The 14,294-nt window shown below is 57.8% G+C and overlaps 1 protein-coding gene across 4 annotated transcripts in view; it reads left to right on the forward strand.

Moving 5' to 3' along the window:
- CHST8 (carbohydrate sulfotransferase 8) overlaps positions 1 to 13,964 on the forward strand; it is a 113,976-nt gene extending 100,012 nt beyond the window's left edge. For 2 of the 4 annotated variants that reach the window (XM_070498754.1, XM_070498755.1), the window contains exons 4-5: positions 11,815 to 11,852; positions 12,400 to 13,955. In XM_070498754.1, coding sequence (XP_070354855.1) covers positions 11,815 to 11,852; positions 12,400 to 13,503 — 1,142 coding nt within the window. In that variant the 3' untranslated portion in view covers positions 13,504 to 13,955. Of the gene's footprint in view, positions 1 to 11,814; positions 11,853 to 12,399 lie in introns of all 4 variants that reach the window. The other 2 variants (XM_014838166.3, XM_014838165.3) reach the window with 2 other exon arrangements.
- The last annotated feature ends 330 nt before the right edge of the window (positions 13,965 to 14,294 follow it).

Below are 14,294 nucleotides of genomic sequence, written 5' to 3' on the forward strand. Positions count from 1 at the left end.
ACGCCCTGTCCTGGTGCCCCACCGCCAGACACCATGTGTGTCCTGCGCTCTCCCGGCCCCGCATGTGCTGTCACACAGCTGCCCCTCATTCTGTAATCACCTCCCTAACAAACAGAAAACACACTAGTCGCCAGTGTAAGCATCCCCGGTGAGATTTATTGCCATCATCACAATATTTTGTTTGGAGCTGTAAACCTCCAGACATAAATCAAGTCATTAGAAGGAATGACGTTTAATCCTGCAGAAGGAGCCTCGGTGGGCTGAGCAGCTCTCACCCAGCCAGCGACTCATTAATTCTAGAAAGGATGGCCTCATACATGCCTCCACGGGCCGCTCCTCGTCTCCACTGCATACAGGCACGGAAGGCCAAGTCACAAGTCAGGCTGCCTTGTTTCGTGGAAAAGCACATTCACAACTGCAAAGAGATGCCCAAAACACGTGCCTGGCAATCCAGACGGGAGTCTTAATTCTGCAGGAAATGCACGCAGCCGGGAAGGCCTCCTCCGGGCCTGTGAGGGGCTCTCATCATCCTGAGAGCAGCCGCTGGTTGGACTTCAAAGGAAGCAGGAAAGAGCTCAGAACATCTTCTTCAGCTCTCCTTTCGCAGTGACCCCCGCCACCTACGCAGCCGTTACTCGGGGACCATGTTTTCTTTGCAAAGCTGGCAGGTCTAAAATCCAGGGCTTTGTTGCAGGTGTGCAGACCTGCTGAGCCTTGAAGGAACTTCAGACCGTGCCTTCTGGGAACTAGCAGCCCCCACCCCATCCAGGCAAACACCGACATCGAGTTCCCTGCCAGTGGGGCCTCTCGTAGTTAAGGAGACATCCCCAAACTGCTGGGGAGGGCAGGGGCCTGGGGGTCTCAGCTAAGGGATTGCCTTAAAGACTTGGCAAATTCTAAGTACACGTGACAATCGTGAGAATTCTGGGTGACATTTCCAGCTTAGTCCTACTTCATATTCCTGAGCGGAGCTAATGAGGGTGTCGTCATGGGGCACTGTGTTGGCTGCGTGCTTCAAGGCTGCTGGAAGTCACAGGGCGGGGCGGCGTGGTTTGTCTGGACACCTTTTTACCCACACTCCCCACTGTTTCCAGCTGAGAGCTTCTCCGGGCCGGCCCTACTCAGGTCTGTGTCTCCGGTTCAAGATGGCCAAACCTGGGGTCATGTCTTCTCCTCATCAGCTCCTCCCTCCCCTTGGACCTCCCTCTGACAGCATGTTGGGGGAGGGTCCCCCAGACACTTGTCTCACCCTCACCCCTCATACCCCTGACTCACCAAGCCCTCCAGCCTGCCTGAGTTCAGGCCCCGCCATTCCTCGCCTAGTTAGGATATAGGAATTCTAATAAGTTCTTCCCTTCCTTTAGGCCTTACTCTTCTCCAGGTCATTCCCTGGGCACTCCAGAAAGACCTTTGAATGCGCAGCCCGCAGGGCTCCTCTCCCATCCCCCCATCTCAGCCATGCGATCGATGCCCCAGGACTGCCTACCTTTCATAAGCCGGGGGCTGGGTCACACAGGGCCTGGGAGTCTGTGTGAGTGTGTGATGTGGATGTGGAGCCCAGCCCCAGCACCCTGTGGGGACAGTAGGATGTCCGTGCTCCCCTGGTCACGTGCTCCCCCATGGTCAGCCCACAGCCAGCCCAGTGGGGTCCACTGCTGGCTGGACCCCAGGCTGTTGGGCTGGGCAGAGCCACAGGCTGGCCGTCCAGAAGGGAGAGGAAGTGGGTGTTGGCCAGATGTCCAGGGAGGTGGTGTCCCCACAGCCAGCCACCACCAAGGCCAGGATTAACGTCTCTACTCCGGGCCTTACCCCTCAGAGGATCTAGCCAAATCCTCAGGCTAGAGGCTTCCTGAGCTGCCAGTGGCCCAGTCTTTGGCTGGACCCGACTGCAGGTCCACGGCCCTGCCTTGGGAGAGTCACCCCTCCCCCCAGAGGTGGACTGCAGCTATCCAGACCCGTGCAGAGAACAGCTGCATTTGACTACCAGGCCCCCTGATGCTCCAGGCAACTCCAGCCTTGCTCCACAATCTGCGAGTCACCAGAGGCTCTGTTCTGCTCTGGAGCCACACGGAAGGACCCCTGAAATGCAGGTGCTTCTTGGTGGTCCCTGTGGTGCTGGAGGAGATGCTGGAGACAGGAAGGGCCCGGAGCCGCAGCTGCCCATCCATGGTGATTGAGTCAGGGCCGGGAAGTAGGGCCTGCTGACCTCGGGGGGCCCCTCTGGGTACCATCAGTGGACAGCAGGGACCACCGGTTCCTGGCCGTCTGGGGCACTCTTCTGAGGACCAGCGCATCCACCCCTGAGCCCCTGGGCAGCCCTCTGCAGTCTCACTGGCTGGAGCCTGACTCACCCCCAGCCCCGAGAGCCTGGAGTATGTCCCTCAGGACAGAGTGGCCCTGCAGTGAGTTGGGGGGCGCCAGCCTCAAGGCGGCATCAGCTTGGGCTGATTTACTTTTGTGGCTCTTCAGAGTGTCGCAGGCAACAGCTGTGACGGGTCTGACACCCACAGGCCAGCTCAGTAATTGATGCCGCAGCCGGAACGACACATCCTGAAGCCAGTGAGAGCTGGACCGATCATTATCTTGTGGCTGCGCCACCGCGGTAATGAGGCTGCCCCGCTGGCAGTCTCTGATGGCATAACTGGGTTCCAGTGAAGAAGAGCCTGTCGCGGGACGGGGCCAGTCGGTGGTGTTGGCACTTTTCCTGCAAATAGGCAGCCCCTCGGCGGGGCCACCTCAGCCGACTTACTCATTCTTATTCCCTGGTAACCCCCAGTGGGAATTCATCAATATTTAAGCCAAACTAGGCCCCTTCCTGCAGAACTGGCTGGAGAGAGTCACCAGGTGCCCTAACAGCCAAACGGGGGGGGGGGGTCAACATGTCTGTCCCATGTGACCTGGCCACGGCCACTCAGAGACCGAGCTGTGGCCCCGTGGGCTCTGGACAAAGGCAGGACTCAGGCCGAGCCTGCTGCCAGGCCTTCAGGTAACGGGCTGCCTCAGCCCTGCTTCCTCTGCTCTGAGAATTGCTGGTCCTACCCCCTCACTGGGCCCAGAGAGCCACCTTGGGACGTGCTCCTGCACACGTGTGTCCACCTTGGCTCGTCCCCTGCTTCCCCTCCTCCATCTGCCCTCTGGACGTCTACACTTGGGAGGCCCATAGACATCTCAAACTCAACAAGGATCTGCCGCGTTTCGCAGGAACTGGACCAGTGTCCACCCGCTGCTCAAGCCGGAAACCCAAGGCTTCCTCTTCTGCTGCCGGTCAGTCTGCAGGAGCTACTGATGCAGCGGCCGGCAGGAGCAAGCTAGCTTGTACCCGCCCCCAAGAGCCGGACAGCGCGTTCACATCAGCAGCCTGAACTCTGCCGTGGTGGGAGTATTTACACCACAGAAATCAGCAAACGCTGCAAATTAGGCCCCACCCCCACCGCCTGGCCAGGGAGCCAGCTGTTAGACATTTACCAGCACACCACCTTGCTGCTTAGCCCTTCTTCATGTCTTCCTCCACTTTCTGCCATCATCCCGTGGGCCAGGCCTTGGAGATCCCCAGCCTGGACAATGGTAGCGCCCGCTGACCAGCCTCTGCTTCTGTTTTCATCTCAGAATGGTCCTTAAATTCAAAATAACTCCCATCTTGAAGTCCTCCTCGGCTCCCCTTGAGCCTTAGGAGATAAGATCTAGTGCCTTCGCCAGGACCATAAGGCCCCTTGCTTGCTGGTGCCTGCCAGGCTCCATCATCCTGCCATTTCTTGACACCCTTCGGTCTCCCTGCTCTCCTGGTGCAAGTCCACCAAGCTTTGCCAGGACCCTCATTACGCTCAAGTGTCAGTGAATTGTCGCTACCTCAGGGAGACCTCACCTGGTGCCCTGGGTTTGCTGACACCCCCCATCACATGCTGCCTGCTGCGTCCTCCGTTGCTGCCATCACATGGAATTGCTGTTCAGTGCTTCACTTCCTTGCTAGACCCATGAGGGCAGGGGCCGCAACTGTCCCATTTGTGGCCAAGACACTGTCACCAGTGCCAGAGACACTGCCTGGCACATATGGTGCTCAGTCAGCGTGGAGCGGATGCTCAAATGGTGTTGGACAGTGAGACTGTGTTCTGCTGCCTGGTCTTCTTGCTGCCAACGTACTGCAGGGGAGGCAGAGATGGGCACTGCCAGGGACTCCGTGGCTTTGCTGGCGAGTGTCACACACTTAGTTCTCGCTCATCTGTAGCAGCATTCACTAGCTCCTGCTTCTTAGCCTTCCAGGCCCAAGTGTGTTGGAAGAATATGTGAAGGGAAGAAAAGGCATAACCAGCTCTAAGCCACGTGCTGGGTACTCTCAGAAACCATACACGGACATGAACACACACTCCCCACCCAGCATGCACCACAGCACACAGCAGGAAGCCTGTGCGTGCACAGAGAGTGGTGTGATGCCTTCCTTAACATGTGTGGTGTAACATAGCATAAGACATACCAGGTCCTGTTCCATGCAACATGCACACGTCGGGGTGCAGTGCACAGCACACGTGTGCTGGGGTCACACACACTCCCTGGACACAGTGGGAGTCACCCCAGGCTCTGACAGAGGAGAGCTTCAAAGTAAGAGCTGAGGACCCCTCCCCGTGGACAGGCAGGCACTTGGAGGGATGCCCAGGGACATCCCCTCCAAGTGATGGGCAGACGGGTGGGTGTGGAGTGGCAGGACAGCTGCTGGGTTCACAGACCGGCTCACCGGCTGGCTGGCTGACTGACAGGCAGCTGCGATGCTCCCCTCTGACAGCTCCAAGGGAATTCACAGCCAAGGCTGAGCTGACAGCGAACCACCCAGTTGAATCGTGGATCCTAATCACAGGGGCAAGGGAATGGAATCGCTAAACAAAACAAGTAGCTGTCAGAGCCGTCGGGTGCCCATCAGCCCGAGACAGGAAGATTCCCGCTCCCCTCCCCTGTGGACAGGTCCCAGAGTCCCTGCGCTGGTGCGGGAGCCAGGCTCGGGGAAACTCAGCTGCTACGAAGGTAACAAGGTGATGGGAACACCAGGAACTGGTAGCTTCCATCCGAGGACTCTCTCTCTGCCCAGCACTGTGCATGGTTTCATTTGCACATTATTGAACCTGCAAGATGAGTATTTTTATCCCATTTTATAGATGAGGAAACTAAGGTTCAGAGAGGTCAAGGGATTTGTCCAAGGTCACACAGCAGTGCTCTCATGCTCTCTTTTTTCCTCCTTTTTAAATATACTGACCCCTTGAAAAGCTATGCCTCACAGTAGCATCTCCAGGTGAAGGGAGAGAAAGCCCTTGCTCTGGTCTGGGCTAAAGGTCGGGGGTCATTGTGTGACCCCACTATGAATTTGATTGTCTCCAAGCAACGGTAGGAAGCCCAGCCACAGAGGCTGAGGATGAGGAGAGGGCCCTGTGGGCCCCCACTGCCCTGCCCAGGAGCATGTCTGACCTGACTCCCGCCTCTCCCTGAGGTCCACACTCTGACCGCAGAGCCACCTTTGGCTTCCACGAGCAGCCGGCACCTTTGTCTGGGGTAGCCCGGCTGCCTGGCACCCCATTTCCCTGCCCTTGGCCCCGGGGGCGGCAGAGGTGGGTGCAGCTGTGCACTGAGGCCCTGAGTCCAGGCTGCCCTCTAATTGCTGAGTGTGTTTAAACTTCAGTTTTCCATCTAATCTGCATAAATTAACAGTCTGCCCGGGTGAAGGGAGCAGCTCACGGGGAGGTGGTCAGAGGCTAATGGAGGGTGCCCCTCCAGGGGCAGAGCCTGAGCTGTGGCAGAAGAGCCAGAGGAGGTGTGGCCACCACGAGGCCCAGGAGAAGGCGCTGGCCTGGCACCTGAAGGTGGCAATGGGAGGCAGCCAGCTGGGTGTGTCGTGGCTCTGACGACACAGACCCCACAGCCGGGGGAGGGTGGGCAGACTCTCAGCCAGGGCAGCTCCTGTCTGCATCCAGCTCCTCGGCCGCCCAGACACACAGACCCTTCCCAGGGTGCCAGGCTGAGCTGGAGAAGCCCCTGCCCGGGGGTGGTGGTCTCCAGCCAGAACCCTGGGCCTCGCTTTTGTGGGGAGAAGCCCAACACCCATCCTCCACTCCAGGGCCAGCTCTCAGTGCAGGCAGCTTCAGCTCTTCCACAAGCATTTATTGAGCTCCTGCTGTGTGCCAGGCATTGTGTAGACTCTGTCTGACACAGACGAACAAGACACGGTCTCTGCCCCAAGAACATGGAGAACTGCCACAGGCCCTCACTCCCCACTGGATGACCCAACCCAATAGGGAAAGTGTTTTCTCCCCTTCTCTAGGCTGCCCTGCCTTGCCTTCAGAGTGCTCTTAAAGTCCCCTAAAGTCACATCACCCCTGTTGAGAGTTGAATTGTGTCCCCCTCATCCCAAAATATGTTGAAGTCTCAAACCCTAGTTCTTGTGACTGTGACCTTATAGGGTCTTCGCAGGCGTAATCAAGTTAAGATGAGGCCATCGGGGTGGGCCCTAATCCAGAATGACTGCCGTCCTTCTAAGAAGAGAAGAGACAGACACACAGGACAGCCACGTGAAGATGGAAGCAGAGATTGGACTTAAATTGCCACAAGCCAAGGAGCATCTGGGGCTGCCAGAAGCTGGAAGAGCAAGGAAGGATCCTCCCCTAGGGGTTTCGGAGGGAGCACGGCCCTGCTGGCACCTCTTTTCAGACATCTGGCCTCCGAACTATCAGGGAATCAATTGTCATTTCAAGCCAGCCAGTTTTGTTGTACGTTGTTACAGCAGCCACAGGAAACTCATACACCCCCATGATGGTTAATTTTATGTGTCAACTTGACTAGGCTGTGGTGCCCAGATGTTTGGTCAAATGCCAGTGTAGATGTTACTGTGAAGATGTGTTTTAGATGTGACTAACGTTTAAATCAGTAGACTGAGTAAAGCAGATTACCCTCCATCATGTGAGTGGGCCTCGTCAAATCAGTTGAAGGCCTTAGGAGAAAAGACTTAAGTCCCCCAAGGAGGAAGGACTACTGCCTCCAGACCGCCCTCAGACTCAAGCTGCAACATCAGCTCTTCCCTGGGTCTCCAGTCTGCTGGGCTGCCCTGCAGATTTTGGACTTGCCAGCCCCCACCATCGCATGAGCCAGTTCCTTAAAATAAATCCGCCCCCCCCATATATATATGCCATGGGTTGTCTCTCTGGAGGCCCCTGACTAATGCAGCCCCTCATTCAGAAAGCTTCCATACTTCCTGTGGAGTGGGGCCTGGCAGCCCCTGCAGGGCTTTCTCCCCTCACCAGTGGGCAGCACACCCACCCTGGCGTGTTTTCTCCTGCCAGCATCCCTGCTTCGCACCTGTGGCCCATCGCCGCTGTGCAAGTCCCATACACTGGCCACCGTGTGGGGCTGCCCCATGGCATGGATGCCTTCCCACAGCACACGCATTAGGGGCAGCAGCTGCTTCTTTCTAGTTGGGATGTGGAAACACAGGGCAGGGCAGCAGTGTTCGTCTGACCAGCTGTGACTGCCAGGGAATCAGGTGGGACTGATGCCTGGACTCAGACACAGTGGAGGCCTTGCCATCAGGGTCTCCCCTGGCGCGGGCCAGCCTGAAACCCCTGGCAGTTTCCTGGCCTGATGGGCAGCGTAAGTGGACATGTGGGTGGACGGCACAGATGGGTGTGGCCATGCAGGCTCAGCTACTAGAAGGTCCAGGACACAGAAAAGGAGCCAAGGCAATTCAGCTCAGTGCAGGACACTCCGGGATCCAAGGACCACGAGTCTGAAACTCCACCCAGGGCAGGGACTTCAGACATACATCCATGCCCATGGCCTCTCCTGGCCCCTTCAGTTCTGTTGCATCTCTGCCCCTCTTTGTGGGTCTGCCTCCTTCAGGACAGCCCTACCATGCCCCAGGCCACAGTGTTCAAAGTGACAGGACCCTCTCCCCACTGCCTGTGAGGGCCTGGGGCTGCTATTTCAACAGCCAGAGTGGCAGTCATTCTCAACATGATCAACCTGGTGCTGGGGGGTCAGGGGCTCATGAGGCTCTTCCAACCCTTTCTAGGCACTGGGGTCCTGTTTTGATCCATGTCAGTGTTGCCTTTCTACACAGCCTGGCCAAAAGGCTAGTCCTTAGCCCCCACCCCAGTGGGTCCTGGGCATCAGGGATTGGGGCTTTTGAGTTGAACCCAGCAGCTCTCCCCTCTGTGACTCAGACAGCCCATGTGCCAGTGAGGCCCCCTCCCCAGCTCTGCCCCAGCCCCAGGCTGCACAGCCTAATATAAGAAACTGGCCTCGCACACCCTCGTCGGCCTTTGCCTCCCTTTGGCAGGTAACCAGGAAGCTTTTCAGCCAAACGCTCAGAAGGAAATCTTCAGCCAATGAAGAGTTCACAGCGTGGAACACATTTGGCAGTCCCCATAACTCACGCCCTGTTTATTCTCACTCTTATCGTATTGCATGTGTTTCAACCGCTCTACGAATGTCATCTGTCCAGAAGGAGAATGTGGTTGTTTATTTCCTACTGTGCAGGGGGATGGAGCTCCCTTACAGATTGTTAATATGATGCTGAAAGGAGAGGACAGGTAACTCAGACACTGAAAGTGGAGCGTCTACTGACCTTGACTGACCTTGGATATCCCATCTTGGGGTGGGGGTGGGGGAGACGGGAGGCGTGTGGCAGCGTTGGTGACATTGGATGGAAGAGGAGGCTGGGGATCGTGGCTTGTGTTCCTCAGCAAGCCCACTGATTTTATTCTAGGTTATACTTTTATTTGGGGGCTTGAGAGGGGCCAGTATTGAGGCCAAGACTTCCCCGCCCCCATCCCGCCAGTCTCCATGGCACGGGTTTCGGTGCCTCCTGGTGGCAGTACCTTCCTCCTGGGTGCCGCAGAGGCAGGGCCCTTAGCTGCTCTTCCCTGGGCTCTCCATGGAGCTGTTCAGCGTCCTGAAGTGCAGTCTGCAGGGGGATGTGCAGACTCTGCCTCATGACGCCCAAGGCTCTTGGCCTTCGCTTGCTCAGAGCTGGGGCTGGTCTTTGCTTCCGCCTTTATCCAAGCAGTGCATGGAAAAGCAGCTCCTTCCACGGGAAAAGTAGGGACACTGGGCCCGGAAAGGGCGAGAGCCCATGACATTTCTTTCGTTAAGTTTCTGTCTTTATTCCAAAGTGGCATGTGGGATAGGGTCAGTCTTTGCCCAATGAGCTGCCATAAGTTTAAGGGTCAGGAACACACAGCTTGTGGTGAACTCGGGCTCCACATAAGATCTGTTTTTGGGTTTTCCACAAGACAATGTTTCTTTTCAAAGGGGGCAACTGCAGCCAGGTTGGCTTTGTTGGGCAAAAGTGGCCAAGAGGTCAGGAGACTGACCCGGCCCTGGGTTCTGTCCAGCAGGGACACTCTCTCCAGGTTGTGCCCAGGTTCCAGCCCAGACAGCCTTCAAGTCAGCCAACCTTGGAAACTCCCGGGCTCAGTGCCCTCCTGTCCAGTCTGCACAGATAAAATGGGACAGACCCCACAGCCCACTCCCCTCCAGGCTGTGGGGACAGCGCAGGTGGGCAGTCACAGCTGTAGAGGCTGCAACCTTGATAAGCACATCCTCATCCAATTCTACCAGCTGGCAGGATGCCTTTTGTAAGTGGCTCCTCAGTCCCAGTCTTGGCCAAGTCTGGCACGACTCATTTGCTCCAGAAAAGGAATATAAATAAGTGCCATTGCACCTTGACAAGTTGACAGGATTGACAAGCAGAGTAAATCCCATATCTGAGACTCGGAGGAGGCGAGGTGATTTAGCAGAGCCAGCTGCCGTCACCAGAAGAAAATAATTAAGGGAACCTGGCAGTGTGGAGGAAAACTGAGTATGCAGAAAGTCCCTTCTGGAGAAGGGATCTGTGATCATTGGCTGCACAGAAAACCCGCACGTGCCAGAAAGAAATGAGCACAGAAAGCTCATGCTGGGGACGGCTGCGGTGAAGAGGACCAGGAGGAACGGGGGCGGGAGGGGTGAGGGCGGCCAGCAGGAGGGAAGTAGGCTCTAGGCTGAGAGGGGGACCCTGGTGAAGGGCTTAATTCTAGAAGGCTCTGATCTCAAGGTCAGGCACCCACTGCTCACACCCCATACCCTGAGGGGTGCAGCCAGTTCTATGTGGAGCTTCCCCTCGGCCTCCGTGGGAGAGCCTGGAAGGCCTGTCTCAGACTCCCTCACATGCAAACACATGCACATAAGCTTGGGAATGCCCAGCAAAATGTGGACACTCCACCCTTTGCCCACGGAAAGGCACACCCCTCTTCCCAGCCCAAAGGGATAAAAGAGCAGTGTTGCAGCAGAAGAAAGATGCAAGGTGCCCAATTCTGCCTTCGTTTCCGCCTCTTTGGGGACTTGAGGAAGGTCCCAGCAGGCTCTGGGAATTTAGGCTTTTCAGCCCTGGGGTGACCTCGCGTCCCCACCTCCTCACTTGCTGATGAATGAAGGAGGTGTGTGGGCACATCCTCAGGCAGACCAGTATGGGGCCAGGGTCATAACAGTGGCTGAACCTGTAAAACTGGACCTCACAGAGAAATTGGCAGAGTCCCTGGATCAGGGACAGAGGACTTGGATGGCCTCTTGCCAGCTGGGCTCCAGCCACTGGACCTCTGCCGAGTACACAGAGACAGTGTGGGAAGCACTGGGCCTCCAGAACACCCCCCATCCCCAGGCAGCATCCAGAACTCCATCAGGTGTGGTCAGACATGGTGCCCCATCATGCCAGCTGGAAGTTCTAGCTCTCCGCTTGCTTAAGGGGTAGCTGGTTCTGATCGTGACCTTGGCTTTTGGCAAAGCCTCAGAGCAGAAGCATCCACTTTCAGGGCACAGGAGCCGGAAGAGTCCTGGATGCCTCCACGGCCAAGCACAGACGGAGGAAGGAGGCCCAGACTCTTAGTTTCCCCTTAAGGAAATCCTCTTGTCATCCTAGGACCTTCCCCCGAAACAGACCAAACCAAGTATGAAGCAGAATCATCTCTGGCCAAAGGTTCACCTCCCCACTGCTTGTTACCCTGGGTGACCCTGGCCCCAGCCTAGGCAAAGGGCCTCCTTAATGGGCAGAGGGGACATTCTGGAGTGTGGCCAGAGGGGCACTGATTTCTCTCCACCTTACCCCAGTCACCATGAGTGCCTGTTGGACGATCACTCTGTGCCTGGGCTCTGCTCATCCCTTTGGATAAGCGGGATGTGGTCAGCTCACACCCAAAGCCCCAGGGCCAGCTGAGAAGGCCAACACTGCAAAGTGGGTGGCTAGATTAGGGAACTTCCTATAGCAAGTGGGGAGGCCTCAGTCTGAGGGGAAGGAGTATGTTCCACTCCCAGGCCTGGTGTGTGCAAAGGTGTGGGTGTGCGGGTGTGGTATTCCAAGTGCAGAAAGTCCACATTGAGTAAAGCCAGGGCAGGGCCGACAGGACATAGAGAGAGGATGGACAGAGCTTTCTGGAGGATGCTTTCTCTTGTGACTTAATGACAGTGTGAGGTGGGGAGTGGGCTGCGAGGTTCCTGGCTGCTCCACTGGGCAGGCGCATGGGCACACCTGGGCAGGGCGCCTTTCAAGACTTAGGTTACCTCAGAAGGTGAGACATAGAGAAGGGAGCATCAGCTGGGAGCCGGTGGGACCACATCTTTGCTGCACCCCGACTTTTCCTGTGGGTAAGGGAGCAGAGGGGCGCTCCCACTGAGCCATGCTCCTCCTCCCTGCTCCCCTGAACTGCCTTTTCACAGAGCCCACCTCAAGTGCCCTCGGGATCGGGCACCCACAGTCAAGAGCCCGTAAACACTTCCACTGCTAACACTGTCCTCTCTGTTGCTTTTCAGGAATAAAGTTCAACGTCAGGCCACAGCAGCCCCACAACGTGAGTTCTGGGAGTCAGATAAATCTCAGCACCGGCAGCCTGGGGAAGGTTGGGGAGGGCAAGGAAGAAAATTTGGAGCTCACATTAAATCCATTCTTGGAAAGAAAAATGTGTCCAGTCCTTCCCAGGAGCCTGGGCACTGGACCCATGAATTTCCCTTTCCTGTTGGCTGGCGGCTTTGGACCATGCTAATGGGCACAATAAATCTGAGCCAGCCTCCTTCAGGCCACCAGCTCCCTGGCCCCTCCTCACCCCTGCTCGCCAGACAGAGGTTCCTGGGAGGCCTGCGCCATCTTGTGGCCGAGAGGACACCTGCACCTCAGACCATGCTCAGCTGAGGGGAGAGGGGCCTGCAGGGGCTGGACTTCCAGCTCAGACCAGAAGGGTCGCATCCTGCAGGGCCCGCCTGTCTCTCTCTCCTTCACCCAGTAAAACTCAGGCCACAGAAGGGTTCAGGAACTCTGGCCAGGGGGAGGGTCTGGCCTGTAAGACCCTCAGTGCGCAGCTGTCCTGTCCACCCTGGTAACCATTTCTCTCCTTGCCCTAGGACCTCCCACCAGGCAGTCCCCAGGATGGTGACTTTAAGGCACCCACAGAGAGCGTCACCCGAGACTTGCCCAGCCGGGCCCCAAGGGGCCTCAACCTGCAGCCTGCCCAGCCTCAAGGCCACCTAAACATGGGGGTCCATCTGAGACCCCGGCAGCGCCGCCGGCGGCTGCTTATCAAGAAAATGCCGGCTGCAGCTGCTATCCCGGCCAACAGCTCGGCCGGTACCTTTGTCCGTCCAGCGCCCCGGGCCCTGGACGGCCAGTGGGTCAGCCTGCATCAGAGCCAGGAGGAGCGCAAGCGGGTGATGCGGGAGGCGTGTGCCAAGTACCGGGGGAGCAGCAGCCGCAGGGCCGTCACGCCACGCCACGTGTCCCGCATCTTCGTGGAGGACCGCCACCGCGTGCTGTACTGCGAGGTGCCCAAGGCAGGCTGCTCTAACTGGAAGCGGGTGCTCATGGTGCTGGCCGGGCTGGCCTCATCCACCGCGGACATCCAGCACAATACCGTCCACTATGGCAGCGCCCTTAAGCGGCTGGACACCTTCGACCGCCAGGGCATCCTTCACCGCCTCAGCACCTACACCAAGATGCTCTTTGTCCGCGAGCCCTTCGAGAGGCTGGTCTCTGCCTTCCGCGACAAGTTCGAGCACCCCAATAGCTACTATCACCCCGTCTTTGGCAAGGCCATCCTGGCCCGGTACCGGGCCAACGCCTCTCGGGAGGCTCTGCGGACGGGCTCCGGCGTGCGGTTCCCCGAGTTCGTCCAGTACCTGCTGGACGTGCACCGGCCCGTGGGCATGGACATCCACTGGGACCACGTCAGCCGGCTCTGCAGCCCCTGCCTCATCGACTATGACTTTGTGGGCAAGTTTGAGAGCATGGAGGACGACGCCAACTTCTTCCTGAGCCTCATCCAGGCGCCGCGGAACCTGACCTTCCCGCGGTTCAAGGACCGGCACTCGCAGGAGGCGCGCACGACGGCGCGCATCACCCACCAGTACTTCGCCCAGCTCTCGGCCCTGCAGCGGCAGCGCACTTACGACTTCTACTACATGGACTACCTGATGTTCAACTACTCCAAGCCCTTCGCAGACCTGTACTGAGGGGCGGGGCCACTCACGTGTCCGGGGGCATCCCACTTTCCATGATTCTCAGCCCTGAGCTGAGATGTACCCAGAGCAACAGGTCTTTGAGGGCATGAGGAACCGTGGCTGCTGGCCACTCCACTGCCGGCCCTTGGTGGGGGACAGAGGTCCAGGCCTTGGATGGGGACCCTGGCCCTTGTCTCATACCCACTTCCTCACTCCTCCACTGAGAAAGATGCTTGGCAGGGGGGGCTGGACCCCAGGAGTCCCAGCTGCCCACACCCAGCTCAGCCAAGAGTCACAATGACCAGGGAAGTCTGTGGCCCAGAGGACGTGGGCCCCAGCGGTGAGGGATTTCCTGCAGTCCCTTAGCCATTGCCTTGTACCAAACCACACGGTTTGCAGCTTTTCTATGACCCAGGGGGAAGGTTCCCTTGGAATGAGGTTCCAAATAAAGCACATGGTTTCCAGAGCAGCAGTGTCTGCACTCTGTGTGTTGGTGTGGGAACACGGGGGCCCTGCCGGGTACTGTCTGGAACCCTCCCTCCCTCCCCAGGACGGCCTGAACCAGGTGGCTGCAGGCTTTGCTGCAGGGAAGCCCAGGCAGGAGTGGCCTCTGTGACAGGAGCAGAGGACCTGGTGGCTCCCATTCGGGGCCAGTGGCACACCTTGCACTCAGGCTCCTGAGGCCAGGGCTTGGTCAACCAGGTACCAGCCCATTCATCCCAAAAGAAGATAGACCTGTCCCCCTGGGAGCCCACTGGGGTTCCTTCTTGTCAGCCCATTTTTTGGGGTGCCCTCTGAGAACT

The sequence above is a fragment of the Equus asinus genome, chromosome 26 (genome assembly GCF_041296235.1).
Source record: "Equus asinus isolate D_3611 breed Donkey chromosome 26, EquAss-T2T_v2, whole genome shotgun sequence".
Classification (NCBI taxonomy): domain Eukaryota; kingdom Metazoa; phylum Chordata; class Mammalia; order Perissodactyla; family Equidae; genus Equus; species Equus asinus.